Source organism: Amblyomma mixtum, chromosome 5 (genome assembly GCF_055824585.1).
Source record: "Amblyomma mixtum isolate Tamu chromosome 5, ASM5582458v1, whole genome shotgun sequence".
In the NCBI taxonomy this organism is placed as follows: Eukaryota; Metazoa; Arthropoda; class Arachnida; order Ixodida; family Ixodidae; genus Amblyomma; species Amblyomma mixtum.
Genome location: NC_143016.1, coordinates 92388546 through 92415279, shown reverse-complemented (window position 1 = coordinate 92415279; position 26734 = coordinate 92388546). Strand labels below are relative to the sequence as shown.

General features: G+C 45.9%; 1 protein-coding gene across 1 annotated transcript; it reads left to right on the top strand.

Annotated features, from left to right (window-relative positions):
* The first annotated feature begins 172 nt into the window (after nt 1-172).
* LOC149343043 (chitinase-like protein 4) lies at nt 173-26734 on the top strand. The gene is made up of 10 exons (XM_089546883.1): nt 173-413; nt 504-992; nt 12565-12846; nt 14442-14701; nt 15744-15844; nt 17992-18112; nt 19198-19392; nt 19833-19955; nt 23221-23388; nt 26639-26734. The coding sequence occupies exons 1-10, from the start codon at nt 173-175 to the stop codon at nt 26732-26734; spliced, it is 2076 nt and encodes a 691-aa protein (XP_089403009.1).

Here is a 26734-nt window from a genome sequence, read left to right as displayed (position 1 = left end):
TATAAAACCCGCAGACCTAATAGTCGCCAGTCTTTTGCCAGCGGGAAGCGCATGGAGCAGAATGTTGTCTTCATAGCAAAGAGCGCGCACCTGATGACCATGCTTTCCATGGCAGCTGTTAACAGCAGGCCGAGACAAATGTATTAATGAAATACTTTCACTGCAGGGCATCATGGAGGCACCCTTGGTTGTGTGCTTGCTGCTGTCCATAGCATTGGTTGTTCTGCTGCCTACTGGCGAAGCGAAGGGTAAGAAGGACAGGCATGGCGATGACGTCATGGGCGCCGGAGGCAGTGGGGGTGGTATCAAGGGTGGTGGAGGAGGAACCAAGGGTGGAGGAGGAGGAACCAAAGGTGGAGGAGGAGGAGTCAAGGAAGGAGGAGGAGGAATCAAGGGTGGAGGAGGAATCAAGGGTGGAGGAGGAGTCAAGGATGGAGGAGGAGTCAAGGGAGGAGGAGGAGGAATCAAGGGTGGAGGAGGAGGAGTCAAGGGTGGCGGAGGAGGAGGGGTGAAGGGTGGTGGAGGAGGAGTCAAGGGTGGCGGAGGAGGAGGGGTGAAGGGTGGTGGAGGAGGAGTCAAGGGTGGAGGAGGAGGAGTCAAGGACGGAGGAACAAAGGGTGGAGGAGGAGCAGACGCCAAACCTATGCCGCATCCTCCCAAGCCGACCACACCAAAGCGGACCACCCCTGAGCCTACCACCACTGAGCCTACCACCGCCGAGCCTACCACCACTGAGCCTACCACCACCGAGCCTACCACCACGGAGCCCACCACGACGGAGACCACCACCCAAGAGCCGACCACCACGGAGCCCACTACGACGGAGACCACTACCCAAGAGCCGACTACCACGGAATTCCCTACCGAGGAGCCCGTTACCTCCGAGTCCCCTACAGAATGTACTACCAGGGAGAGCGGTAGTAGCAGTTGGCCCGATGGCCAGCAACAACAGCAACAGCAAGAAATCAACCCATGGGGTACCGAAGGAGGTGGTAAGTTCATTGCGTGGTCTAAAGTGTGGACTAAAAAAAAAAGAAAAGGTAGAAATGTAACAGCGAAGGAACGCCACGGTATGGAGTCTTTTCACTGGTGAATAATTTTACTTTTCAGTGTTGTCCACTGACCGCTGGTCATACGAGTGCACTTCCATAATTAGGTCGTGATGCCCATGAACATTTCGATGTGATCTAAACACAAAGTCACAACGGAATGTAAACCTAATACGTGAACACAAAGAGCATTAATAATACGTCGCGCGAGAGCCTCGTGCTTCCGTGAAGTTTTCATACCAAAGTAGAAAGGGAAGATCCGTTAAAACTTTTAGAAAAGTCATATTTGCTACAGGCGTGTTCTTTGCTCGTTTATCTTGACTGGATCAACATCTTGATGGTTTCCACGTCCTGGTGCTTAAAATAGGTTTGAGTTTGACCTTTGCCTTGGCTACCGTCGCTGCGGGTTAGTTTATTGTACTTATCATGGCACCAGTTTATATCAGTTCAGTGAAGAGTTATATCAAGAATATATCAAGAAAGAATTCACCAAGAGTTATGTCAAGAGTTCATATCAAGAATTAATTTATGTTAAGAATTCAACAAACTAGCAGAGGTTCGCTCTGGCTGACCCTTGTGTGCTTGGAAATAAACGCAGCCTATAGAGTGTTAGGGAAGGCTCCGGCCAATCAGGAAAGGATCACATGCGTGGAAGCATTTATGCATGCGGGTATTTACGGGGCAGCAATAGACTTCTATACTACAAGGTTTCAATGGCACGACAGGGCTTTCATGCTACATCGCACTTGTTCGCGGTGAAATGGAAGCTACGAGCTAGAGGCGAGGGCTTTCAGATTTTTCATACTGAACAGAATTCCGCACTTCTGGCAGCTGTTGCCTCAAGCTTGTAGCTTACACTCCATTGCTTACAACTTGTAAGATGAAGCATATAAAAGGTATTCACCAACTTCACAACACATGCCATTTGTTTGGCGCTAGCGCCTTTGGTTGGATTGGAACACGGTACAAACAGCCATGAGGCCCGGCGAGGTTTGCTCGTAGATATCGCTAAGCCTGGGAGTTCGTGTTCCGCAGACTTTGAGCACTGTGCAGTTGTTCGCAACATTAGCAGTCCTCATGCATGCAAAATGAAGATCGAAAGCGAAAAGGCATTTGAAGATCCCTCAGAATAAATTTGAATGAGCGTGCATGACCAGACGAATTCTCCAGCGGCCGCCGTGGAAAAGGCGTCAGCCATATTGCCGCGTATGTTTTTAGTGTTTGTTCATTCTTCGAAGCTTTATCGTTCTCTGAATCTAATATGGCGCGCAAGTAAGGCTGGTGACGTCACTTGACTAGCACGAGCGCATCACCTCTGCGGTAATCCTGACAGTCTTGCAATAGTCTCCTTGAGTGAAGAATGTTTTTATGCGCGTTTCATTAGAAATACCGCGAGTTATTTATTTTATACAAATTTTCTATGTAAACTAAAGTAAAGTCTGCAGAATTCGCGCGACGTGTATCTTGCGAACACACGGCGCCGCACAGGCAGAGATGGGCACCGTCGCAGAAGCATGCGACATCCCACAGCGGTTCTCACTCGGCAACCTCAGTGACGGCTTCAGATTATTTTAGTGCTTTAGGACTCGTATTGTCTAATCCCCGCATTTAGTGGCTATGTGTTTGCTTGTTTGTCTGTATTAACCTGGGTCGCACAAGCCCCACCGACGGCAGCATGTGCCATGGCAGGCCAGTGGTGCATCGCTGAACAACTGCACCACTGCTCCAGGAGTGGTATGAGGACTTCCAGAGATCTATGAATGTAGAGCAGAGAACGACCCAGGCGCATTCCGCCAGAAAGCCCCAATGCTTCGTATTACGGCGCTAACAAGTTTTCAAATTTCTTGCCAGAGTTGCCGGAGTCATCTGTGGCAATCACTGCACTTGCGAGATATTCTCAGATGGTTCTTATTCGCTTCGTCTCGTACTATGGCCTGCGCCACTTTACAGCTTGCATTTTGGTACAACTGTATAATTAAAGCGTTTGAATTAAAAAAATTGACAGACGGTCCAAACACTGTCGCCTGTTGAGCTCTCTGCGTTAGTATTTAGTTACCCATTCGGACATTACATTGAGTGTTCGATCTGTTTCTCCCGTCTGATTATATTTCAAAAATTTCGGCGAATGCATTAACTCTGAGGCAAAGTCCATATCTTAAGCTGATGCCCAGTTATAATAATAAAGCACCAAGCAGGCAACCCTCCTGCTCATTGCCATCCTCTGCTTATTGCTAGCAGAGCCATATATCTGGTTAGTGAATGGAACTTTGATTCTTTGATCGAGAAGATAATACATCCATCTACATGCAGTGAATTTTGCTCTTGTTGTCTTTTAACTTCTTATAATGGCTCAAAAATGCAGAACCTGTCTTTTCTGAGGATCATATTTTTGTATTTGAGATTTCAGTGATTGGCTCTTGGTTTTAATTCAAAGTTCAGCTTTGAATCTAACAGTCGATCGTCAGGCAATGCTGTCCTTCACGTGCATCCGACTATGTTTCGCGGCCTGTTAGGTCGAGTAATATTCCTATCTGACTCTTCGATGCTGTAACTTAGCTTGTTCATCATCATCCTATTTTCTTACTGAGAAACATACGATACGCAGACGAGAGGAGAAGATTCAATTTTTGCCCTGCTTGTAACGTCTCGACAGCGGCAGGTAAATTTAAGACTTCGCTCACACTTTCTGCATCAGTGCCAAAAACCAGCAAAATATCTATTTCGGGTGCGCGAGGCAACAATTTATACGACACAGTGTGCTTTAGGCTAAATGAAAAGCGCGATGCAGCCAAATACCCTGTACAGAAAGATAGACTACTGCCCATGTTTTCAACTGCATGGAAAACCCCATCAACTGAGACGCATGTGCGTGACAGAGCTCGGAAACAGTAAGGATGATGAGTGAACATTAGGCCTGCTAACTTTTCGCACTGTGCTACATTTACCAGAAGGACATTTATGTTTTGCGGTACTAAATGAGGTCGCGTGTCACAGCATAATTTTTTCATTACGCTAGCACTTATAGTGGACAGTCCCCGCATTCAGCCGTTGTGTCTTTGTCTGTTTGTCCGAAGGCGGTTTTGTGGCAGGCTGCTCACCTGACCACCGCGTGGTGGGTATGTGAGCAGCTTGCCCACCGTGTAAGGCGACAGCTCAATTAACCGTGAGAGGCTGCTCGGGAAGAGCAACCTGGGTCGCAATCCAACCAAGTTGCACCGATGCAAGCAACTGTCACTGAAGAGCAGAGACGCATCGCTTGGCCGCTGCACTACTGCACAAGGATTGGTTGGAAGACTCCCAGGAATCGATGAATGGAGAGAATGACCAATTCCGCGTACATGGACATTAATCCCATATCACTATTCGAACAAATGCCATCCGTGAAACACTGGATCTGATCACCGGAACTGAAGTGGAGACCAAACTGCTAGCGCACCTAATTCGCGTTTGTCCTAACTACGCAGTACTCTCGACAACCTCGCACGGCGCAGCACCGCAAATTTATTTCTTTTTCAATATCCTGTATTTGTACATAGTGCGTATTGCGATCCTACCGCTATCCTTTCTGATATCGCTTCCCCCTTTCTTTCGTTCTCCCTGTCCTCTCTCTCTCCTTTTACTCACGCTAGCCGCAGCTCGGGTGCTTCAGGTTTCGATGGCAGATGCAGCGGCTAGCAACCTCTGTTCCTTCCATATTTATTTTTATTTTTATTATTACTAATAAATAGCCATTAACGACAAAAACATAACTACGCAAATCGACCATCATTTTTTATTTTTGCTGTAGTTTTGACCAGAAAATCTTACGCTGCATGCCGTTTTTCAGAATTATAGCCGTGCATATGCTTACGTTTGCACCTCTTGCCGCTTTATAAACAGGAACTTGTCATTGAAACTTTTCAGATATGTTAAGTCCTACTATGGCTACCATGGCTTACAGCTAACCTATAGATATAGCACCAATATTCAGTTGGGGTATATTCGCATATATAATCAGAATATACGCCAACTAAACATTGACGTTATATCTAGGTCAGCTGTAAGCCATGGCAGCCATGGTTAGTACTTAACATTTGACAATTTTCACAGCTCTCCTGAAGCCACATGTCACTTTCTGCAGCTAGAAGGTAGATGTTCAGGGGGAAATATTTTTTCACCTCTGTTGATCGTGAAGTATAGATGTCTCGTGTATCGTCTGTGGATGAAGAAAGCTTCTACAGCAACAATTAGCGCTCCTTCACTAGTAGCCTCCGGTTTTATGTTTTACTGCTGTAAATATTTCTCCTCTATTACTAACTATTCCTTTTCCTTGGAGTCCTATACGGTTTCCTATCTGGATACATTTTCTTAGTTGAAGGGATAACCACCAATTTGTTCATAGACATCTAGAGATTGATGATGTGAAGCTTGTCTTGCACCCAGCGCATAAGAACCGTATTACTTGATACTTGTTGAACTTCATTTAAAACGGTACCAAGAGACGGGCCACCGAAAATCCAAAGCCCAGTATGCGAATATTGTGCCCTAATTTCGAGCGAGTTTTACTGAACGCAGAGTGGATGTGTTTTAATGTGACGGTGAACGAGACATACTCTGTACTGGTTCGCAAAATATGAGAAATAACCATGCAGTGTGTGCTGCTCGTCCTTCGACGTACGGAACATAACGCAGCTGTTCGGTAGGAAAAATACACGCCGACGTTCATGTGTGCGACGACAGGGAGACAGGATTGCCGGGGTAAGCAAGTACGGAACATGACGGAAAATACGCCGAACATAATGAAAACCTCAGCCGCACTCTTTCAGTCCCGGCAGAAGAGGGCATATTTTTGACGCTGCTGCTATTGATGTATGATTCAGTTAGCGCTGAAGTCATGTCATCCTCGTCGCCGAGTGGTGCGTCGCAGTAATGTTCAGTACATTCCGTCTCAGACACTGCGTTAAAACTGCGAAAGCGTGTTATTTTATCTAGGCTGATCGGTGCTGGCCGGAAGAAATTCTTCGTCACCGACGAATTCTGTGGCCCAGTTCTCACCGCGATAACACACATATTCTCACTGTTCTGGCATTAAATACGAATGAAGGGTACAAAGGTCGGCAGGTCATCTATGGGTTGCCTTTTGAAAGACGAGCTGAGGTAGATATGTTTCATGCCTTTCTCGCCCTGAGTGTCACATATTCATGACAGCGAGAAAATAGCTTTCGTTCCATTCACCGCTGTTTTGATCTCTGCCTGGTAGTGTGACCATTACCCTCGAGCTCGCTAAGGAGAATCAGTGCTAAGATTTCCAAGAACATCGTCCGACGGCCTTGCATGTCTATCCGCCGCGTTTTAGTGTTTCTTGGCCCACTGTCTTCGAATTACCTCATGCTTTGAGTGAAAGGCGTGATCGCTAACCGGTTCAGGTACGTTTAGGGCAATAGTTTGGTCACATGTATAAGACCACTGGAAGCAACGTGGTATTTATTACTTCCAGGGCTTAAGTAATCCCGCGTGGCGTCCATACAGTTGAAAATTATCCATTCTTTCCAGTCCATTTGCTTCGGATGATGGTAAGAGTTTTTATTTTTTTCACATTTCTGCGACATTTTGTTCCAGGTTATGGCAAGCCGTGGCCCGATGGCCATCGGTGAATTTTGCAGCTCTCCATGCAATTCTCGCTATACTCGACGACAGGTTTTCGTGGCAAAGAAAAAGAGGCCTCACGGGCGAAGCACACGTAACTCTGTCATTCCGCCAGCTAGTTCTGAGAGAAAACGGTGCGGCTGGCGGCCGAGCGCGTTGTTTTCTTTATTTGTGGAAGGTCCTTTTATAAAGAAGTAGCTAGCAAATTCGTTTCTATCAAGCAGACCCACATCAAGAAATCGCTTAATTTTATAACGTAGCAAGTTTTCAGTTCTGCCAGGAATGTGCATTAAGTAACGAATATTGAAAGTATACTATGTTTGTAGAGATCACAAATAACTGCAGGTAGGGATAATACTCCAATTCGTAGAAATATGGGGCGTGTTTCGACCCCGTAAATTCTGCTCCATTGCCAGGAAAGGTATTCGCGGATTATTGCAGAAACGCGGCGAAGGGCAAAGTACGCGCAGCTCATTTTCCCATTCTTTACCGTAATCTATTTACATAGATTACGGTAAATTCCTGGGCTACAAGAAGAATATGATCGCTAGCGATCAGATTCATAAACATGATGCTTTCCGCCCCTTAAAAGTTTTTCTCTCTCAGCCCGAAGAGGATAAAGCCGGAAGCAAGGCTGCTCATCACATATAGCAAGAGTGGATAAGGAATCCAAGCGTGGAATGACTTCGAAGGAAGCGGCTTCACAGCCACATCCAGGAATTAAAGTGCTCAAGATGCCGCCCGTCAGCGCATCTTTGTGGCAATAGTAAAACAAAACAAAGCGACTGTGGCACGAGGGCGGCGAAGCGTGGGGAATTTGCACAACATGGCACCGACAAGAAAATATGATACATGCAATGTGTGAAAGCGTGATACACAAGACATTCCGCAAGAACGTCATGGATATAAAACCAGAGGAAAGCCATAATGAACACGTCGAAAGACCAAACAAATACAAGCGACATAAACTGGACGACACTGCTGTCCCTCATGAACTCCGTTAGTCGAACTCATTCACAACGGAGACAAATCTGCTCACGGCCTTAAAGAACACCGCTTACAAAGACACCTGCAATGGGGCACCCCTACTAGGAGCCTTCATACAAGCATCTCGTTTTGTAGGTACTCGGCCAATTATTGTGTGCAATAAACACGTTATAAAATAAAGCGTACTAAAAATCTCAGTCATGCAGTGATGAATCCAGCAACAGAAATGGTATGCTGCGTTACTTCACTATTTGATTGACAATGCCCTACCTTAGCGAAAAACAGAAAAGTACTTATTATAAACCCCGCTGGATATTTTCTCCTCGCTCTTGGATTTCTCCCTCTCTCCTAAGACCTATTATACGAGTGATCAGTCGGAGCCGAAGTACAGTTGTTGTTTGATGGAGAAAGCCACTCGGCCGTAAATATGTCGGGAGAAGTAAACGACAGCTGTTTTGGTTTGTGCACAGGAAGGAAGGTGTCGACTTGTGGGATAACTGAGGCAGTAAGGGCAACATGGTTTACTACTACAACGGATGATATTGCACCGGACTAAATGGTTGAATATCGAGTCTTTTCGCGTCCTTAGATTAATAGCGCCCTTCTCCAGCGGCGCCCGTGTGAATTCCTTCTCGTGTCTACGCATCCTGTTCTGCTGCTTTTTCTCCCCAGTACCATGCACCAACTGGCCCAACAAGCTACGCTTCTACAATTTGAATAATAGATTCTCATTATTAAGCTATTCTGAGAAATGTCCGCGGCAAGACACATAAGGTTAGGCATCCGGTAGTGCTAGGCAATCTTTGCCGTCTTTCTTGTGGCTAGGTCATTCCCTTGTACGGATTCGCACGCGATCAGAAGTACCCAAGGTTCAGAGATTGAAAGTTTTCGCCGGCGAGCTCCTTCCTTAGGTAGACTCGGAATGCCGCAATAACCATTGAAGTTTCGGAGTATCATTCCATTTAGTAATTGTTGGCGAGTATGACGTCATGGCTCTGGTGCGAAGTCACTGGAGCTAGTTATAGAACGGCCGGGGTCCTTACCGACTGTGCGTGTAGGGAAGTTCCTCGTACAGTAGCGGACGCCCGTAACAGCTGCGATAGGGAGGAGTTATAGGGGCTTGGTGGCGAGGTTTTTTCTTGATGACGATATGCATGCAAGTGATTACGCATTTTTTGTTTCCAGTATCAATGCTTCGCAATGCGCATTGAGAGAATGAAATAACGAACTAATTTGTTAATATATTGCGGCGTGTTCGGCCTGCTTACATGCTCTGTTCGTTGCTGATTGGAACAACGGAATACATCAGATGTCGATAATATGCGCCATCAGCGGGGTCCTTGTGTGGCGTACATTTTTACAGGTGTAGTGGTCCAGCTCTGCCGTTAAACGTTTCCAGTATGTGTGTTCATTGTATAGGAATCCGTGGAGACTTGAGAGTGTGGGTGCTCCGGACGTTTGGGGATGACGCGGTGGAACATGTCGTATGGTAAAGAGTGTTTATAAGCTTGGCGGAATGTGGATGGTATCGCGTCGTGAAAGAGCGCGGGAAAGCAACGATTGCTATCAGCAGTCTTTTCGAATAACTTTCAGTTTGCTTCTTCCCTATCCAGCAGTGCTTCAGGTTGGAGGGTTGCTCACTGACTGCGTGGGCGTGCCATTCTTTGTCGTCCTGAATACACGATTGTTCTCAAATTTATTAAAATCGAGTCTTAGGCGTATGTGCTTGTGCCCATGTCCAGCTAGGGGACCCTGAAAGTGCTCCGGCATGTTGTTGGCGAAAGCTCATAGGGCTCCCTTCTACCTGTGTCATCGTTATTGTGTGAAAGGTGTTTTGATAGAGGAGTACATTTTCAGCTATTTTATGCGCTTCTTCTGCTGTGGGGGAGGTTTCTGTGGAGGCTTACTGCGTGGGTTCGTGGTCGGGCTGGTGCAGTCGTTGTGACCATACCTTGAACTTGGTCGTGGAATGGGCCCGTCATATGGTTGGCCCGACTCTCTTTACGGTCTTGTTTTTATGTGGCCTCGATATTCTTCGGGAACGACTGCTGCTCATTGCAAGGTATGGTGTTCCAAGGAGCTGGCTTTTTCGTGTGGAAGGGAAAAAGTTATGTTAATGATTAATGTTAGAGCAAAAGGGTATGACGTGATCGCGTTAATAGGTTAATGCCCACATAGGTGGCATTGGCCATTATCGACTTTACAGTCATAGATCGCTGGGAGTCCTCATACCAACACTAGCGCAGTGCGGCCGCGGTTAAGCGATGGATCACTGGTGGCAGATTCAAACACAAGCATCGGTGGGCCTCGTAAGACCCACTTTGCTCTTCCCGAGCAATGCCTCGTGAGCAATCATTAGTTTAAGTCGCACCTGTCATGGTGGTCAGTTTGCTCACAATCAAGTGAGCTGGCTGTGATGACGTCACAAGGGTACATCACCCAGGTGACGCACCTATTTTCATCCCAAGGGAATTTTCGTTCATACCGCAGATGACAATGCCGGGTTTTCTGCTGAATGCTACCATTAACGCCATCACCTTAAAACATCTCTACAGTATAATTGTAGATTTTGTAGATGGTTTAGTTTATGGATGCCTAACGTCCTAAAGCGACTCATGCTATGAGGGAGGCTGCAGGGGAGGGCTCCGGATAATTTCTATCACGTGCGGTTCTTTTAAGTACAACGATATCGCATAGTAGACACGCAACTAGCATTTCACCTTCATCGAAATGCGACCGCCGCGGCCGGGATCGAACCCGCGTATTTCGGGTCAGCAGCCGAGCACCATAACCACTGAGCCACCGTGGAGGTTCTTTTGGAATAGTAAACACATTTTCAGTACGATTTCATATTTCAACAAAAATGATTGCATTTGAGGACTTGCGCTCTCAATTCGTTGCACATTATATCTTCAAGCCTCATTGGCCATATCTATAATTAAGCATACTTTCATACTTAGGACCAAAAGTTTACTCGAACGCCATTCACATGCACCATCATCATCATTCATCATCATTATCATCCTGACTACGTTCATTGCAGGCCAAATGCCTCTCCCATTTTTCAGCAAATGAACACTGTCATCCGCCAACGCCCGTCGTCTTATACTCCTTACTCATCCGCTCACTTCACTCTCGTCGCCCCCAGCCGCGCTTGCCCTCTCTTGGAATCCACTTCGTCGCCTTAAGGGGCTATCGGTTATCTTGCCTTCGCGTTACATGCCCTGCCCAAGCCCCTTTATTCTCCTTAATTTCGACTAGATTATCTACCTTGAGCTGGTCCTCTACTCCTTCTGCTCTCTTCCTGTCTCTTAACGTTGCACAAATCATTTTGATAGGAATCTCGCAGCGCTGTCCTGAATTTAAGTTCAGCCCTTTTCTTAAGCCTCAACATTTCTGCGCCATAGGTTAGTACCGTTGAATAGCTGTTATGTACTTTCCTCTTGAGGCATGTTGTTCAACTACTATTCAACACCTAAGAGTGAAGGTAATGTTTTGTGAATATGCCTTTCAGTGCCCCGATATATTTCTTGTTGTCTGAACAGTTGCCTCCGCGACTATAAGCCTGTAAAGTCTTTGGTAGTAACAAAGCCTCCCGAGCAGAATCCCTGCTTTCCATGAAGTGCACCTGCTCTCGAAGCGTCCGACGTAAAGTCCAGTGGGTAAGACGCTGTGGTGTTCGCCGTTCACTCTGGCGGAGAGAGCACGGGCTATGAAACGCAGCTGCAATTTTCACATTGCAAGAGCCGTGTGCCACCCGTCAAATGTCCGGTGCCTATGTAGTCATTCACTCTGCAGTGAGTTTGAAAGGTGCCCCCCTGAGTGAATTGGGGTCTAGATGCTTCCGCACCTCGCGGCTGCATTGGGACACGGGTCATGAAGAATGCTTCGGGTACTAGGCGTGTCACGGTCGCCGTACTGTCAACACACTGTCTATACTGTCAACTGCGCTGTTGCCAATGCATTGACAGTGTAGCAATGCACCGGCTGTGATGCACTTGTAAGAATGCGTTTAAAAATAGTGAAAATGTACCAAGGAACTGTCACGTACTGCATGCATTTAACACCAGGGTAAAGAGTTTAAGCTTGTTTTTTTGTTGATTGTGTAGGTGAGTCGCTAGCTGCCCAACGGAAATGTACACTACCTTTTTAGTAATTTAAGGGTTGATCTTTTTGGGGATAGCTGCGTTGCCACAGTCTTTAACGACTCGCTCGCTCGCTCGCTCACTCACTCACTCACTCACTCACTCACTCACTCACTCACTCACTCACTCACTCACTCACTCACTCACTCACTCACTCACTCACTCACTCACTCACTCACTCACTCACTCACTCACTCACTCACTCACTCACTCACTCACTCACTCACTCACTCACTCACTCACTCACTCACTCACTCACTCACTCACTCACTCACTCACTCACTCACTCACTCACTCCCTCACTCACTCACTCACTCACTCACTCACTCACTCACTCACTCACTCACTCACTCACTCACTCACTCACTCACAAACTCACTCACTCACTCACTCACTCACTCACTCACTCACTCACTCACTCACTCACTCACTCACTCACTCACTCACTCGCTCGCTCGCTCACTCAGATACCACAGACAAAGTTGATCTCTTGCGGAATTACTGTGTAAGAGACTACGTGCAAAAGGGGCCATCAGTAATAGTTAATCCCCTTGCGGAGTTACTTTCATGATAACTGTTCGCCACAGGGCGAAAAGCAGCAGTTACTCATGTTATCCGCTTTTGGCTGAGGTTGTAACATGCCACTTCGGCCTGTCGCCTAACGTTGCTTGGAAAACGTGGACGTGTCTCTAGTGATTCGTGGCAGCTCGGGCTCGGTTCAAACCTACATGCTTCGTCTTCCCACCTGCGTGTTCTAGCCGCAGGCGCTGGCGTCCCGGTGCACATGGCGGATGACTTTGATGAGGACGACGACGATGATAAGAAGGACGACGACGAGCGGACCGAGTCTCGCCGGAATAAGCGTGCTCCGCTGGTGTGCTTCCTGCGCGGCGCGGGCTTCGAGCGGAAGGGCGTGCAGAAATTCACGCTCAGATCCCTGCCGCTGGACAAGTGCACGCACATCGTCTACTCCTTCCTGGAGACGGACAACAATACTGGAGAGTTTATTTACCGCAAAAGGGGCAACAAGGCAGAGAAGAGTGAGTTTTTCCTGCTTTTTTTGGCACCGTCCCTTTCTTTATTCCATTCTTTCTTTCCTTCTCTGATTCTTCATTTCTTTCTTCCAACATTTCCTTCTAGGCTGTGTTTCCTTGCTTCCTTGCTTCCTTGCTTCCTTTCTTTCTTTCTTTCTTTCTTTCTTTCTTTCTTTCTTTCTTTCTTTCTTTCTTTCTTTCTTTCTTTCTTTCTTTCTTTCTTTCTTTCTTTCTTCCTTTCTTTCTTTCTTTCTTTCTTTCTTTCTTTCCTTCTTTCCTTCTTTCTTTCTTTCTTTCTTTTTCTCCTTCTTGCTATCTTTCTTTACTTCCTTCTTTCTTCCCTGCTTTCTCTTCTTTTCATCCTTTCTTTCGCTCCTTTCTCTTCCTTTCATTCTATTTCCATCTTCCTTCCTTCCTTCCTTCCTTCCTTCCTTCCTTCCTTCCTTCCTTCCTTCCTTCCTTCCTTTCTTTGTTTGTTTCTTCCTTTCTTTCCTTCTGTCTTTCTTCCTTTCTTTCTTTCTTTCTTTCCTTCCTTCTTTCTTTCTTTCTTTCTTTCTTTCTTTCTTTCTTTCTTTCTTTCTTCCTTCCTTCGTTCCTTCCTGCCTTCCTTCCTACCTTCCTTCCTTCCTTTCTTCCTTTCTTTCTTTATTACTTTTTCTTTATTCCTTTCTTTCTTTCTCTCCTTCTTTCTTTCTTCCTTTCTTTCCTTCTCTCTCTCTTTCTTCCTTTCCTTCTTTATTTCCTTCTTCTCTTTGTCCCTTTTTTCTTTCCATTCTTTCTCTTTCTCCTTTCTTCTCTTTTTCCCTTCTTCCTTTATTCTTTCTTTCTTCAACCCATGCTTACCTTCTACCCACCGGTCGCATGCGACACAGGAACTGAGGACTGAGGTTGTAACGATTCTTCCTTCTTACCATTGCTCAAGCCCGCCATTCGTGTTTAAACCGAAACCTTACATGGCTTACTAACAATTCAGCTTTATGTAATAGGCGATATGTCCCACTAATTAAGGGGAAAACAGTGATTGGCAATTAAACGGTTAAGAATACAGGCTTAGCTCCTGCATAAGGTTTCCTTCAAAAATCAAGAATTTAGGTATTGAAGAATTTTACCTTCTAGATGGTGTTTCCTGAAGCGGTTTTTAAAGATCAAGCTGCCTCAAAATAACGGTAGCTAACTCTTGGCCCCTCGAAGGTATAGCCCATAACTTAGTACCAATGCAGTGTATCTATTTGATGCCTGCGCAATCTCCTGTTAAAAAATTGCCGGATGAGTTGTGCGATGCGCTAGTGTCACCCTACTGGTAAAAGTCACCCATGACGTCTCATGGCAATTATAAAGTGGTGCGTTTTCTCATTGTATGCTTGTGAACAAACGGATTCGCACGTGCAATGATCATCAGTTAATGCAAAGTCCATCTGTGCCGGGAAATAATTGCGAGGCCTCTACGAAGGCGAACCAACTCGTCGACTAGCGGCTTCAAAACGCAAACCCTTTCGACTATCATCTGTTCAAGCCGAGTACGAATAGTGTGATAACTGCTGAGCCGCGATTGAACTCCAGCTATAAATTTTGACACAAAGCTTATCGTTTTTATGCCACAGAACTACTGGAAGATCTAACGAAAGTCAAGCTCGATTCGAGGGGCAAGGACGTCACTACGCTCGTCAGCTACGGCGCCGGAGCTCACGTGGAAAGCCTGCTGAACCGGATCCGCGACGACAAAAAGCTCGACCAGCTGGTGACGCACATACAAAATACGCTTCGCTGGTTAGGCATGGATGGCATAAACTTTCACCTGGAGGGCCCCGGACCCGCCCCCTGCAAACCGGATGACGTGATGACGATACTGAAGTTCATCAAGGTGAGGAGGCTTTACGGCCACATGACCAACGCTTGACAATGAGCAGAGAAAATAAATAACATTAAAGAGCCTCAGAGGACAACACCATCCAATTCTTGTACAGAGTAAAAATAGATTCCTTGTAGTTATCTGGCTACGTTGCCGCTTGTTCTGCAGCAAAACAGCATTTGTCGGCGAAGAAATCGGATTTAAAATTATTCCAGCAAGTCAATACAAACTCGTGACGTCTTTGCCGAAAAGGACGGGTTGCTACCGTCTTGAGTTGAACGACGGTGAAGCGTAAACTCTGAGATCAGAACCCGTAAACTGTTGTCAACGCTAGCCTTTTACTTACGAATTTGTCCGGTGATGGCGACATGTGTATTTTTGTTTGTTTTTTCTACCTTTTAAAAGTTCCCTTTTCATTCAATTTTCTTGTGATTAGAAAACGGTACTAAGACATATGAATCTCATTTCGGTCCTTGGAGGCAGTAGTGCTAAAATCTGTTTGTGTAATGTGTTAATTCGAGAGCAAAGAAAAGGTCTTCAGAGTCCGGAATACAACTTGGGATCGATGTCGAAGCACAAAAGCACTCAAACGCTCGGCGACAGCCGAATTGCGCGACAGCACTCGATAGCGACAAGAAGGGCGAACGCGTCTATAAAGCTGATGACGAAAAGCAGCTGAACGCCGCCCTAATGACCCGGCTGTGTCCGATGCGAAAAGTGCGGCTGGAGGCACCTATGACCCATCCTAGAATGTGCGCCGAACCGGGCCCAATGGTCAACAGCATCCTAGGGATCACGCAGAGGCTCACCAATGCGTTTCTAATAAATTTTTTTCAGACCGAAATGTACACACTGGTCAGTTTCGACTTCAGTACAAGTAGAACAATAAATTGATTCTGGTGTGCCGATTGATTGTCCCATTTCATATACTGCAGCTACATTGTAGTACGTAGGTAGACAGATTTGGCGCGGGGCTGAGAATGCATAGTTTTGGTTCGAATTTTCACTTCTCAACGCAGTTAGCCGCTGTCACTTGCTCTGATTTATACCGCAGACCCTTCGTCGTACTCTCAAGAAAGGAGTTTTCATCACGGCCCAGCTTCCTGCATGCCGCGACCCCAAGTGCAACATCTTCATGAGCGAACAGATGGCAAGGTACGCATTCCGGCTGCCCTTCTAAAGTGTCCTTAAACGCAGTGCAAGCATTACGGTGTGGACGTTGCGCAAAATTGTCGCCCATGGGCATGCAGTTGAGAAGTTGCAATCCACATATTCAGCTCGAAGGGTTCACAGCGGTTGTTACATTCGTCGACTAAAAGAGGTCAGGCTTAGCATAATCGCATTCTGGACCCCGCCTTCCACATACTTGAGAGTGGTGCTCTTTCGGTTGACAGACGCGCTAAATTTTATTTTTATACTTTTGCGTGTCTTTCTCACCGCCGCAAATACTGCGTCGCTCGATAAGACAGAGCAAAGTGCCTTTAAGCGAGGTGGTAGATTGGGGATGTACGTGACAGCGAGCTCCGATTCAAATTGCCAATGACCGAATGATTGTGTTTACCCTATGTACAAGGCGAGCCAAAAATTCCTCGGCAGTATTTCCTCGCATTTAAAAGACCTGCAAAGCTACGAAGGTTTTCAGACGTTTCAATATATGCTGTCCTAACGCCTACAGATATGTCGAGGATTGGGAGTGTCGTAAATGCTCCGGTACAGGGCCCAAAAGCAAATCCCATGGCCTGGAAGCTGTTTACAGGAGGTGTATACATCGTTTGTGAAAAGTAAAGTGCCGGACGGGTTTGATCCTAGGCCACGCAGTGAGGCTGCTGTAGCATCCATGACACTCCTCAGTTACAGTGGGGTGAGAACGGCAGTTCCTCTCGCCTGCCTTAGATTTTGAACGTTGGCGATCTGCCAAGAGAAACAGATCAAGACCCACACGTAAATCCCTTGGGCCCTACGTGTATGACAAAGACTGTGCATGTAACGCAAATTCACCGCCTTTCTGTTTCGTCACACATTGCCTGGCTGTTGAACAAATGCTCGTGACATGGATCAGGTTCTCGTATAAAAGTGTAGTAGGGATAAAAAAAAATCGTGCAGTCATTTATTACAAACCGCGCATCTCGAATGCTGTTCAGTCAAATTGGCTCTCCCTTTGCTTAGCATGAGTACCAAAGATCGGTTGCGCCTTGCATCAATGTAGGCGGTTACGTAAAGAAAAGAAATCTGACCAATCAGGCACGTCCCCAATGATCCAGTAAGCTTTAGCAGAGGAAAATATTTAAATGAGAAAATTCGATGAAAAAACTATACATGTAGGCACCTCCGTTTGCTTAAACAAAATTATGGTGACGTCATCGCAAGCAGTAAACCTGACACCAGGTGATGTGCTCGGCGTTAGTTTCGTGTGCGCTGCTGTGGTATAAGTTCGCCTTGAGTCTGCATTGTCGTAATGATGATCATGCTGAAGAAAGCTATTGATGTAAGCACCACCGATTTTTCTTTCTTTTTTAGCGCGGGAGATGTCTTATTGGAAGCCAAAAGAAGATTTGTGCCGCTCTTACAAGCCGCTGCCGGTCATGAGAGATGGCAGGGTGGTGTGCTTTCTCAGCATTTACAACACGTAGAAACTTGGTCAAAAGTCTCCAGGCCAAAGGCTTTTCGCTTGAGCCGCATATAATAGAACCATCTAGGCACCATTGAAGACCAAAGGGCCTTGAAATGCTGGGAGAAGGTTTCTTAATGGTGGTTCAACAGCGCAAACACACACAGACCAAGAAAGAGACAAGACACAGAAATCAACGCTGATCAGTGCTGGTTTGTGTGTCTTGTCTCTTTCTTGGTCTGTGTGTGTTTGCGCTGTTGAACCATCATTAATAATCTGCGCCAACTAGCCCAAGCTGTAGTTCTTCTGCAGGTTTCTTTTCTCGCGGAAGAGGAGCTTCCTTCTGCACGTATACTTGAATGCTCTGCTAGATGGAGCATTGAAGGGGCACTCAGTTCACTACAAGTGAACGCTGTGACGTGAAGACTTTCGACGGGGAGGGGTGGGGGGTAGGGGGGAGGGGAGTTTACCCGGCGCTGCCGCAGACTATACTGCCGCGGACGTAGTCTGTCTGTGCGTTGCACTCGCGTAAATCTACCGCATTAAGTATTTCAATGCTTGCGCGGACCCCTCGTTTCTGCGGATCTGACTACTTAAAAAGCGCTTCCCTCGACCTATGACGGTAGTGTTCGGTGATTGGTTCACTTGCTGGAATGGAGCTTTATGTATGCCGATGGTATATTTCTAATTGCAGGAGTTTGGACTACCTGTTCCTGATGACTTACGATTACAAACTAGACGACCTGTCCAAGACGAAACTTACCAGCGGACTTTATCACTACAAGGACCAGCACGGCCCGACGAAAATAGAGACGGTAAGCCGCCCGGAGAACAAAAGACACTAATGTAAAAGGTAACACCACTTGATGCACTAAAATTATTCGATAAGTTCTTTTAAAAAATGCGTTAAGTACGTTGTTTGAGCAAAGCCTATGCTATTTTTCAACATAAACTTAAATCGAAACTACTTACTTCTTCCACTGAATTTACACCTTGCTCATTTTTTCAGAAAAGTAGGGGTTTTCGACGGAATCGAAATAGCTTACATGGTGGCGATGATTTACTAGATGTTTCAGGGAAACACGCCATTACTTTTTAAAAGCAGGCTTTATGCTGGAAAAAATGTATTTTTTCGAAAAAGTAATGCCAGTGTTGGCGTATATCAGAAAACAGCACGTTAACTAGTAAGCCGGTTAACTGAATTCGAATAGTTAACTTTTTAACTCTTACAGACAGGCACCTGTTTGCAATTAGGTAATTTTGTAGCTGACCGTTACTAATGTCCACATATCTTTTCAAGGTTTCCAAAAAGCACTTGCCTTCGGCGACGTGGTTAAACAAATTATGGCTGCTTCTTTCGCAATTCGAAAGTTGTGCGCCTCCGTTGCGACATCTATCAGTGAACGTCACTCTCTGGCGCACCTGCCGCAAGACCTTGTCGTACCAGCCTTGGAAGAAGGAGGAGGAGGAACAAATTCTTATATGTCATATGACAAAGAGGGAAGACGCTCAGGAACAGTGAGCAGAGGCGAGCAGCGCAGCTAAAAAAAGATCAATCTCTAGTTATTTTAAACCTGCTCACCGACGCGGAAGGGCTAAAACTGGTATATGGCCAACTGACGTGTTTGCAATGCCACTACGGCGACACACTTTCTGCCAATACAATCTAGCCACATTCTCGCGCTTTCTCGAAGTTGATGTCATTTAAGTGACGGGGTACGTAGGCGTTACAAGACGTTCTAGAGTGACGAAAACATTTCGCTTTACTGCCTTCCAGTTTTTTTTTTGTCGATTCTTCTGTCCTGCTTATTCATCATTATCTTTTCTTAGTGTGCCAGATTTCCACAAGATCGCGAGTAAGTGCCGCACTGCACAAGAGCCGATGATCTTGTGCTCGCAGGAAACTTGCGTTGGTCAGTGGAGCGACGCCGGGGTGCCCAAATACAAGTTAGTGCCAGGCATCGCAACGTACGGCCGCAGCTTCACGCTGGAAAAACCGGAATTCAACGGCGTCAGTGCAAAGCTCAACGACAAGCACCCGCTAGGTAACGCGGCAAACATGACCCACACCGACGGCTACATGAACTACGTCGAGGTGAGAATAAGGTTTGAGTCTAAAATAGAGAAAAGAAAGCATGCTACGAAATTGACTAAACCCTAAGCAGGTGCAGTGTTACCGAGGTGACTCCCTTTTGGTCAGCACATACCGAATTAGTTAAGCAGTGCCAGCGGAGGTGATTATTTAGTAAATTTGACAAGCATTAGACCGAACTCTAATTCCATCAACATCTTTTCATGCTTATATATACATTTTTCTTTCTATCTGTTTCATACAGTAGTGGTAGCACGAGCGAGCATTAGTTCGCAGCACTTCTTGCACTAGAACACTTATTCTAATACTTGTAAGAAACACTAAAACATCGTCCTTCATGTCGAACTCTCCTGATGTCTTGCGTGCAGGTGCTTTTCTATTGGCAAGAAAATATTCTGGAAGTTTTGTATGATCGACACAGGTTTGCTTGACTTATTTTGCAGACGTGTCAGCGTGCCAGCCACATGGGGTGGAAGCGTGAATGGGTGAAATACGCAGCGACGCCTTATATATACCACAAAGACCAGTGGGTCAGCTACGATGACAAGGACAGCGCCGACGTGAAGGTATGCCAAAGTATCTCATGCATGACCTTTCGCAAAAGCTTTTTGTTCTCCACTCAGGGCATTCTCGCCTGTTGAAGAAACGTGTCCCTAGATATTGCACCACCACGATCGCTTTGGCTGCCAACTTTTAGGGCTGCAGCATAGCATATGGCTGCCATGTTTCTTTTACATGACGTAGCATGGGTAGAAAACTAGACTGCTGTGGACGAGAAGTCCCTATTATAGCCACCGCCAAATGGCGGAAGACTGCAGCTACGCCCCGAAAATGTTCTTATTGTGAAACCTGAAATTCTGTCTTGTAGCAGCGATAGGCACAGGTCTAGTTAGTAAACCTTTTAGAAAAAAAAATTAGCATTGCCAAAAGATAAATATGGAAGAGAAAAAGCTTATCTTCTTGCCTCTTCGAACAGCGCTTTGTTAGCAATGGAAATTCCTTCAAGAAACTGTAAAGCACACGCATCAGCATAACAAAAGCGGCTTAGAACTATGGTGTGCAGCAAGTATGAGATCGTATGCTTCTTCTCTTGCTATTTTCTCACTAAGCGAAGTATAAGTGAGCTCATCAAACAAGAGGGGCAGACAACTAAGCCCTATAACAATGAACAGCGTATTACATTGTATGAAAGCACAAGGAAACGCCAAGGAAGAGCACATCAGGCACAAAACACAAACTTTCAAAGTTCTTTCCAAGGAAGAGAACGAGTAGGGCCAGAAAGGTAGTCCGAAATTTCTATAGTGTGCAGAAAGAACTATTCGGACATGTGTGTGCGAGTATGGAAATAGCACTTTAAGGTATTTTGAAAAACTATGAGCAGCGCACAAAATCTGCCGAGCATACAGATTGCGCGATAAAGTGGACACGATGTGGGCGGATAATTATTGTCATCATTGTTCTTATGAACTAAAATAAAAAAAAGACTCTGAATCACTGCAATTACCGTGCATGTTTCTGTCAGAAATTTTGCATACGTTCGTATTTCTAGAATACACCACTCAGTAGAATTCTCGTTGCATGTCAGTGTTTCCGAGATAAGCGTGTAATTATGCATTCAAAGTAGTCCCAATCAACGTGAAATTCCTCCCATCTTTGATGCCGCTTTAGCGCATGTAGTTCTTCCGGTTCGCCATCCGCAATCAATAGGAAGCCGTTACTAGTTCCTCTATCGCACCAAGCGGTACGCAGAAGAAACCCTATTAGGAAGGGCATCGTCATGCCCCGTGGAGGTTTGCGCCGATCGTGACCGCCTTTCTTGGAGAATCGCATTGATTGAGCTGAAAATTTGGACGCGAATATCTCGGAATACGGGCACGCTTCTAAAGCGCTCTTCGAAAGCCGCTTTGAAACTGGCTTTCGTGAGGGGCTCATGGGTTGTTTATAGGAAATTCTGAACTTCTAATTTAAAACCCTGCATGCGCAGGTGCGGCCCTAATAACACGGATCACGCTTCGGTGTTTGATTTTTTCTGAAGCGTTTTGTAGAGAAAATATCAAGGTTGCTTGGCTCATACGCGAGCGCATCGGATGCACTTGCTCTCATATGCGCAAAGTATTCCCTGAATTTCGTCGTCTAAGACGTGAAAGCAGATTGATCACGGCCGCGACTTTACATTATACGCCCCGGTTCACTGTGTTTCTCGATCCTATTTTGGGAACAAGTCTCGAGCGTACAGACTTGGTCAAAGTTATTCAGAAAGCTGCTTCTGCTTTCGACTCGTCTAGTTCGGTATTTTGCTCCCTTGTAGTTAAGAGAGGATTATTCTTGTACTTACTCCTTCCAGTATTTCAAGCTTCAGCGGCTGCGGAAGGGCGTGACTCTACTGCTAAAGAACAAATACCGTGGTCTGAATACTTTTCATCAAGGCTGTCCGTTTTATACGGCCTTATATTTTGATCTCGTTGAGACGCATTCTGTGTCTGACATAGCGTCTTGCGCGATGCAATGCTTCTGACGACTGCCTTTGTGGATATATCAGAAATTTAACCAGGGTGAAGCCCTATCAGCAACTCTTCTCACTGAGCAACTCTCCTGCTAAAATATTTTATCGAAATAAATTCAGTCCTTAAATTTGCTGGGCCACTGAAGTGACACTGTGTATGCCGGGAAGTGTTACGGACTCTGTGCAAGCAACGTCGGCCTGTGCACATGCTCAGCTTTCCTGATGACATCCCCAACTAGCGTCATCTGTCGGCCACTATTCACAAACATCGCGTAATTCAGTGTGAATATTTATATTTATAACAGAGACAAAACTAAAGAGTTAGATGGGATGCTGCACGAAGAAATCAGATGTTGATATTGATGGCCTGATCTTCCTGTGTGCTGTTAGAATTTGGTACTAAAATGCTTCCTCCTCTCGCACTGGCTTCTACTGACATCTTCCGGTATTGGGCGGATTGTGCTAAGCATTCAAAATTCCCGTGCTAGTTTTTGACGCCATGCAGCGCGTGGCGGCAGCCGCGGGAACTAAACGCGTTTTTTCCAGTTTTTCTGGGCTTGCTTCCGCTTGATTCTTTATGCGGTGCATTGAATCCGGTGAAGCAAAGCAGCAACGCTTTGTTCTCATTAATCCTTCCGCTGCGTTCAGAGGTGCAGAGAAATCAGCGCCCCTGTAGTGAAAAGGCAAAAATAAACTCATATGGGCACTACATAGTGCAAAGTAGGAACCTTAAGGAAGAAAAGAAGTTAGGAAAAGAACAAGCCGATTATTAACCCGATGTGATCATCAGGACATCGCAGAATGGCAGGAAGAGAAATTACTGAGTCCTTTCATCTAATAAACGGCAAGAACACTTGCTGAGGCGCGAACCATCGATTACAGTGAGGGTTGAGCAATTTAGATATCTGTTTAGCACGCGATGACTACCTTAAATATTTGGCCGGCATGCTTTTTCACGTATGCATTTGTTTACGAGACTTACCTTGCACTCAATACGGGTTCCTTTGTGTTTCTAGAAAGTTTTTCATCCTTGCAGTAAAACTACCACTTTCGAAATAGCGATAGTCTAATCGCAATCTTTTCTACGTTTTTCTATTCCTTTCCGCTGAAGTCCCTTAAATTTACTAACTCGTTTTTCCGCGCGTTGTATGCAGAGGCTGTAATTCATACTAGATAGATTGATGGCATTTGTCCGCGGTCGACAAAACTATCGCAAAAGAGTCTACAAACTACCACTCAAGAGCTTTTCTCTCTATACAGGCATATAGACTGAAGCTGCGCATTCTTCGCGGAAAAATGTATGCTCACACATGCACTCACCCCCACAGGTCAAGTGGTACCGGGACCGCTGGCTAGGTGGCGTCTTCATATGGTCGCTGGATGAAGACGACTACTCGGGAAAGTGCAAGCAGGGAGAACGGTACCCCATGGTCAACACGGCATACAACGTTATGAAGGACTACCGGCCCGTCCGTGTACACCAGCAAAGGAGATCGGTACTGTATACGTACAGCGTGTTGCATACGCGCACAGCAAAAGGGCGAGGATTATGCCGGCACCACTGCAGAGAGACAGCTGAAATACAGGGACCATGGACATGGGCAATAAGGAAACGCACATACATGTTAGAGGTAGAATGGCTGAGTAAATTTAACACCACCAAAGAGCCCAGAAGCAGCAACAAAATAGGAGGACAGAACTTAGAGAGAGATTAAACTTAACAGCAACATCACCATCATAGAACTCAGAGCCATTTGTGATGAGTGTGTATCAAAGTAGCAAGATATCATTATTGAAAAACAGTCAACAGCGTCACTGCCGTCATTTTTAACCATGCCAACATTCGTAGAAAAACTAAAATCAAATAGATAACAAAACTAGTGATGGCCTATGTATCGAAAGATGCATTTATACAGCCTCTTTGGAGTTTTAGCGCTTACTGTAGCAGATAGAAAGGTGAAAATATGGCTATTGGAGATAACAGTGCGTGGTATAAATGCAATCGCGAGGAGCAACTAAATGAGATTATACGACAAAAAACTAACCGAGCTAAATAAAGCTAAATAAATGTCCGCTACCTTTGCTCAATATCCACCCATGAATGTCCACCCAATATCCACCCACCCACGCATCTTTTTGCACTCTTACCTTTCTATTGGGAACATTTACTGGCAATTAAGCTGCAGTGGCGTATACAAAAAAGCCATGATGTTTTTTTAAGGATTAGATAGATATGCATGTCTAATGACGAAAGAGTGTTTTGGTGGGGCAAATACATAAAAAGAGTTTTGTTGTGTTGAGGAACACAGCCAAGTAGACTGGCCTGATCAGGAAGTAACAGAGTCAGGCATCACACCTGAAAAAAATAGGAAGCAAGAGCGTTAATTCTGGCTAAAATCGAGAAAGGGGATAGTCGGCAGATATATACAGGCGAGGAGGGGTCGGGTTTATAGTCGTATGCTGCCTGATATGAGCTTGTAGGTTGCCAGAACTGACAGCTCTCTTTTACCATTGTCTTCTGCCACTTGCATCGACACCACTGGCATTTTTCCCAGTCAACCCACTACATAGAACGCAGTACCACGCAGCGTCTGGATGCCATTAATGGCTTGACTTTACCGAGCTAACCTAACACGAACTGCCTGCTAAATTTCGCTCTGCTTTCAGGGTTGAATATGTGGAGAAGCGGGAAACACCTAAAAAGAAGAGTTCAAACTCGGAGGTGAAGAAACGACTGAGCCAGAGAATCTGTACAGCACCGAAGAAAAAGAAAAGAAAGACGTGGGAATTTCTTTTATCCGGAAAAGGGGAATAAAAATACTTGTTGCTTTTTAGGCGAAAGTTCCAGTGCTTCTTGGGCACATCTTTTGACTGCTAACAGTTTCTGTCGTTGAGTGCCACCACCACCATCGTTTCCATCGCTGCTTTGCGATTATTTTCTTTTTCTTTTCATTCTTCTTTTCCTTTAATTGCTCTTCGTGCGCCGCTTTACGTAAAAGGCCTGTGGTTGTTAGTAGACACCTTACAACCAACACCTTACAACAAACAAACAAACAAACAAACAAACAAACAAACAAACAAACAAACAAACAAACAAACAAACAAATAAATATATAAATAAATAAATACATACATAAATAAATAAATAATGCTATGAGATGTTCTATATCTGTTTTATTGAACAGGAATTCGTTTTCATCTAGCTGGGTTCATGGGTTCTTCACAAGTTGATTTCATCTGGGATTTCTTTTACCGCGCTAAGAGTTAAAGGAGCGTTGGGCGATATCAGCGGTGTTCGGCGTCCACGCAGCAGCAGAGCTGTCATGTGCTGTTTTGGGGGAGGAGCACACATGCAGATATCTGTGCTTATTAACGCGATAGCGTTAAAGATCCCATTCACTAAAAAATCTGGTCTGAGCGTTGTCGGAGTCGGCGTTGTGAGCGAAAAATGACGGACATTGCTGTGGCCGGTGGTCACCAGAGAGCAGCCTAGGAGGCAGGTGCGCCACCTAGGTCACGTGTCCTTCCGTCGTTATCACCTGCCCACGGAATAGCAAGCCAACTACCCACTGTGGCAGGTGACAGTTAAATTAGCGATGTGTTGCTCGGTACGGCCAACCTGGGCCGCAGAAGGCCCGTCGACGAAAGCACCTGCCATCACAGGTCAGTGGCGCATCGCTTAATTCTGCACCACTGCGCCGGGAGGGTTATGAGGACTCCAGGGATCTATCAATGTAACATTTTCAACATTCTCGAATAAAAATTTTGAAAATAATAAAAATTGTAGGATACTGCTATAGAAATATTGAAGGTAAGGGCCCATTCTTCTAATCTGCAGCAAAATCTAATGAAAAGACTGGTGATAGAAAAAATGTTAATAGGAAAAAAATTACCAGACTTCCATCAGGTTATCTACGTATATAGTGATAATTATAGTGAAATCTTACATTATATGAGAAAACTGCGCTGATAAACGATTTCCCGCTCAAAAATGCTTTAGTCCATAGTCGATTTCATGCGGAGCAATGGCATCTTCGTTCGACGCGGTGCTGAACCTGTTGAAACAATCAGCGCATTCATTCTGCCACCGAAGCGACGCTGCGTCTAGGCTGTCTTCGGCCTAGACGACACTTTGCCGTGCTACGAGGTTCAGAGTATAGTATGTCCTGCAAAGCATTTGATGCCTACATCTACTCTCGAATACGAGAAAGTGCTTTTAGAGCGAAAGCTGTATTCCCCGAGGCAAATTCTCGCGGTGAAATTCAGCGCGTGTTTGACCTTCAGCCGACGGAGCGTTGTTGTGTCCTGTGATGTCACGCCACGTAACCCGCTGCAGAGAGGCGTCTCAGCTGCGTTCGCTCGGGGCCTCGCCGCTGCGGTACCACGTGACTAGCGAGGATTTAACTGCTGCTTCGTCGGCGCTGGTCGCTCAGGGAGGTGGTGACGAAGCGCTTCTATGGCCGCTTATCTGTTTTATTGCGAAAGCAATACTACGCTAGGTTTTGAGCCTTCAGCGTGGCGCGGCGGTAGTTACGGTTGACCTTTTGCGGAGTGAAAAGGGCCCCCAGCTCGACCCGTCGGCGGAGGGCGGCGGTAGTCACGGCGGTGAGCCTCGCGCTCCTCTCACCAGTGGCGCTACAGTCTAAGTGACGTCATACCAGCTGCATAAAAAAGGGCCCCCAGCCAGCTCACAGAAACAAATTGGCTGCAGGCTTCCGCCTTCTGGGTCTACCCTCCTCCTCGCAGGAAGATCTCCTTTTCCTTGGAGGATACCACCCCATCAAAGCCTTCCAGCTCCTCCTGACCTTCTTGGAGGAGACAGGTCTCCACGGTCGTTTCTAG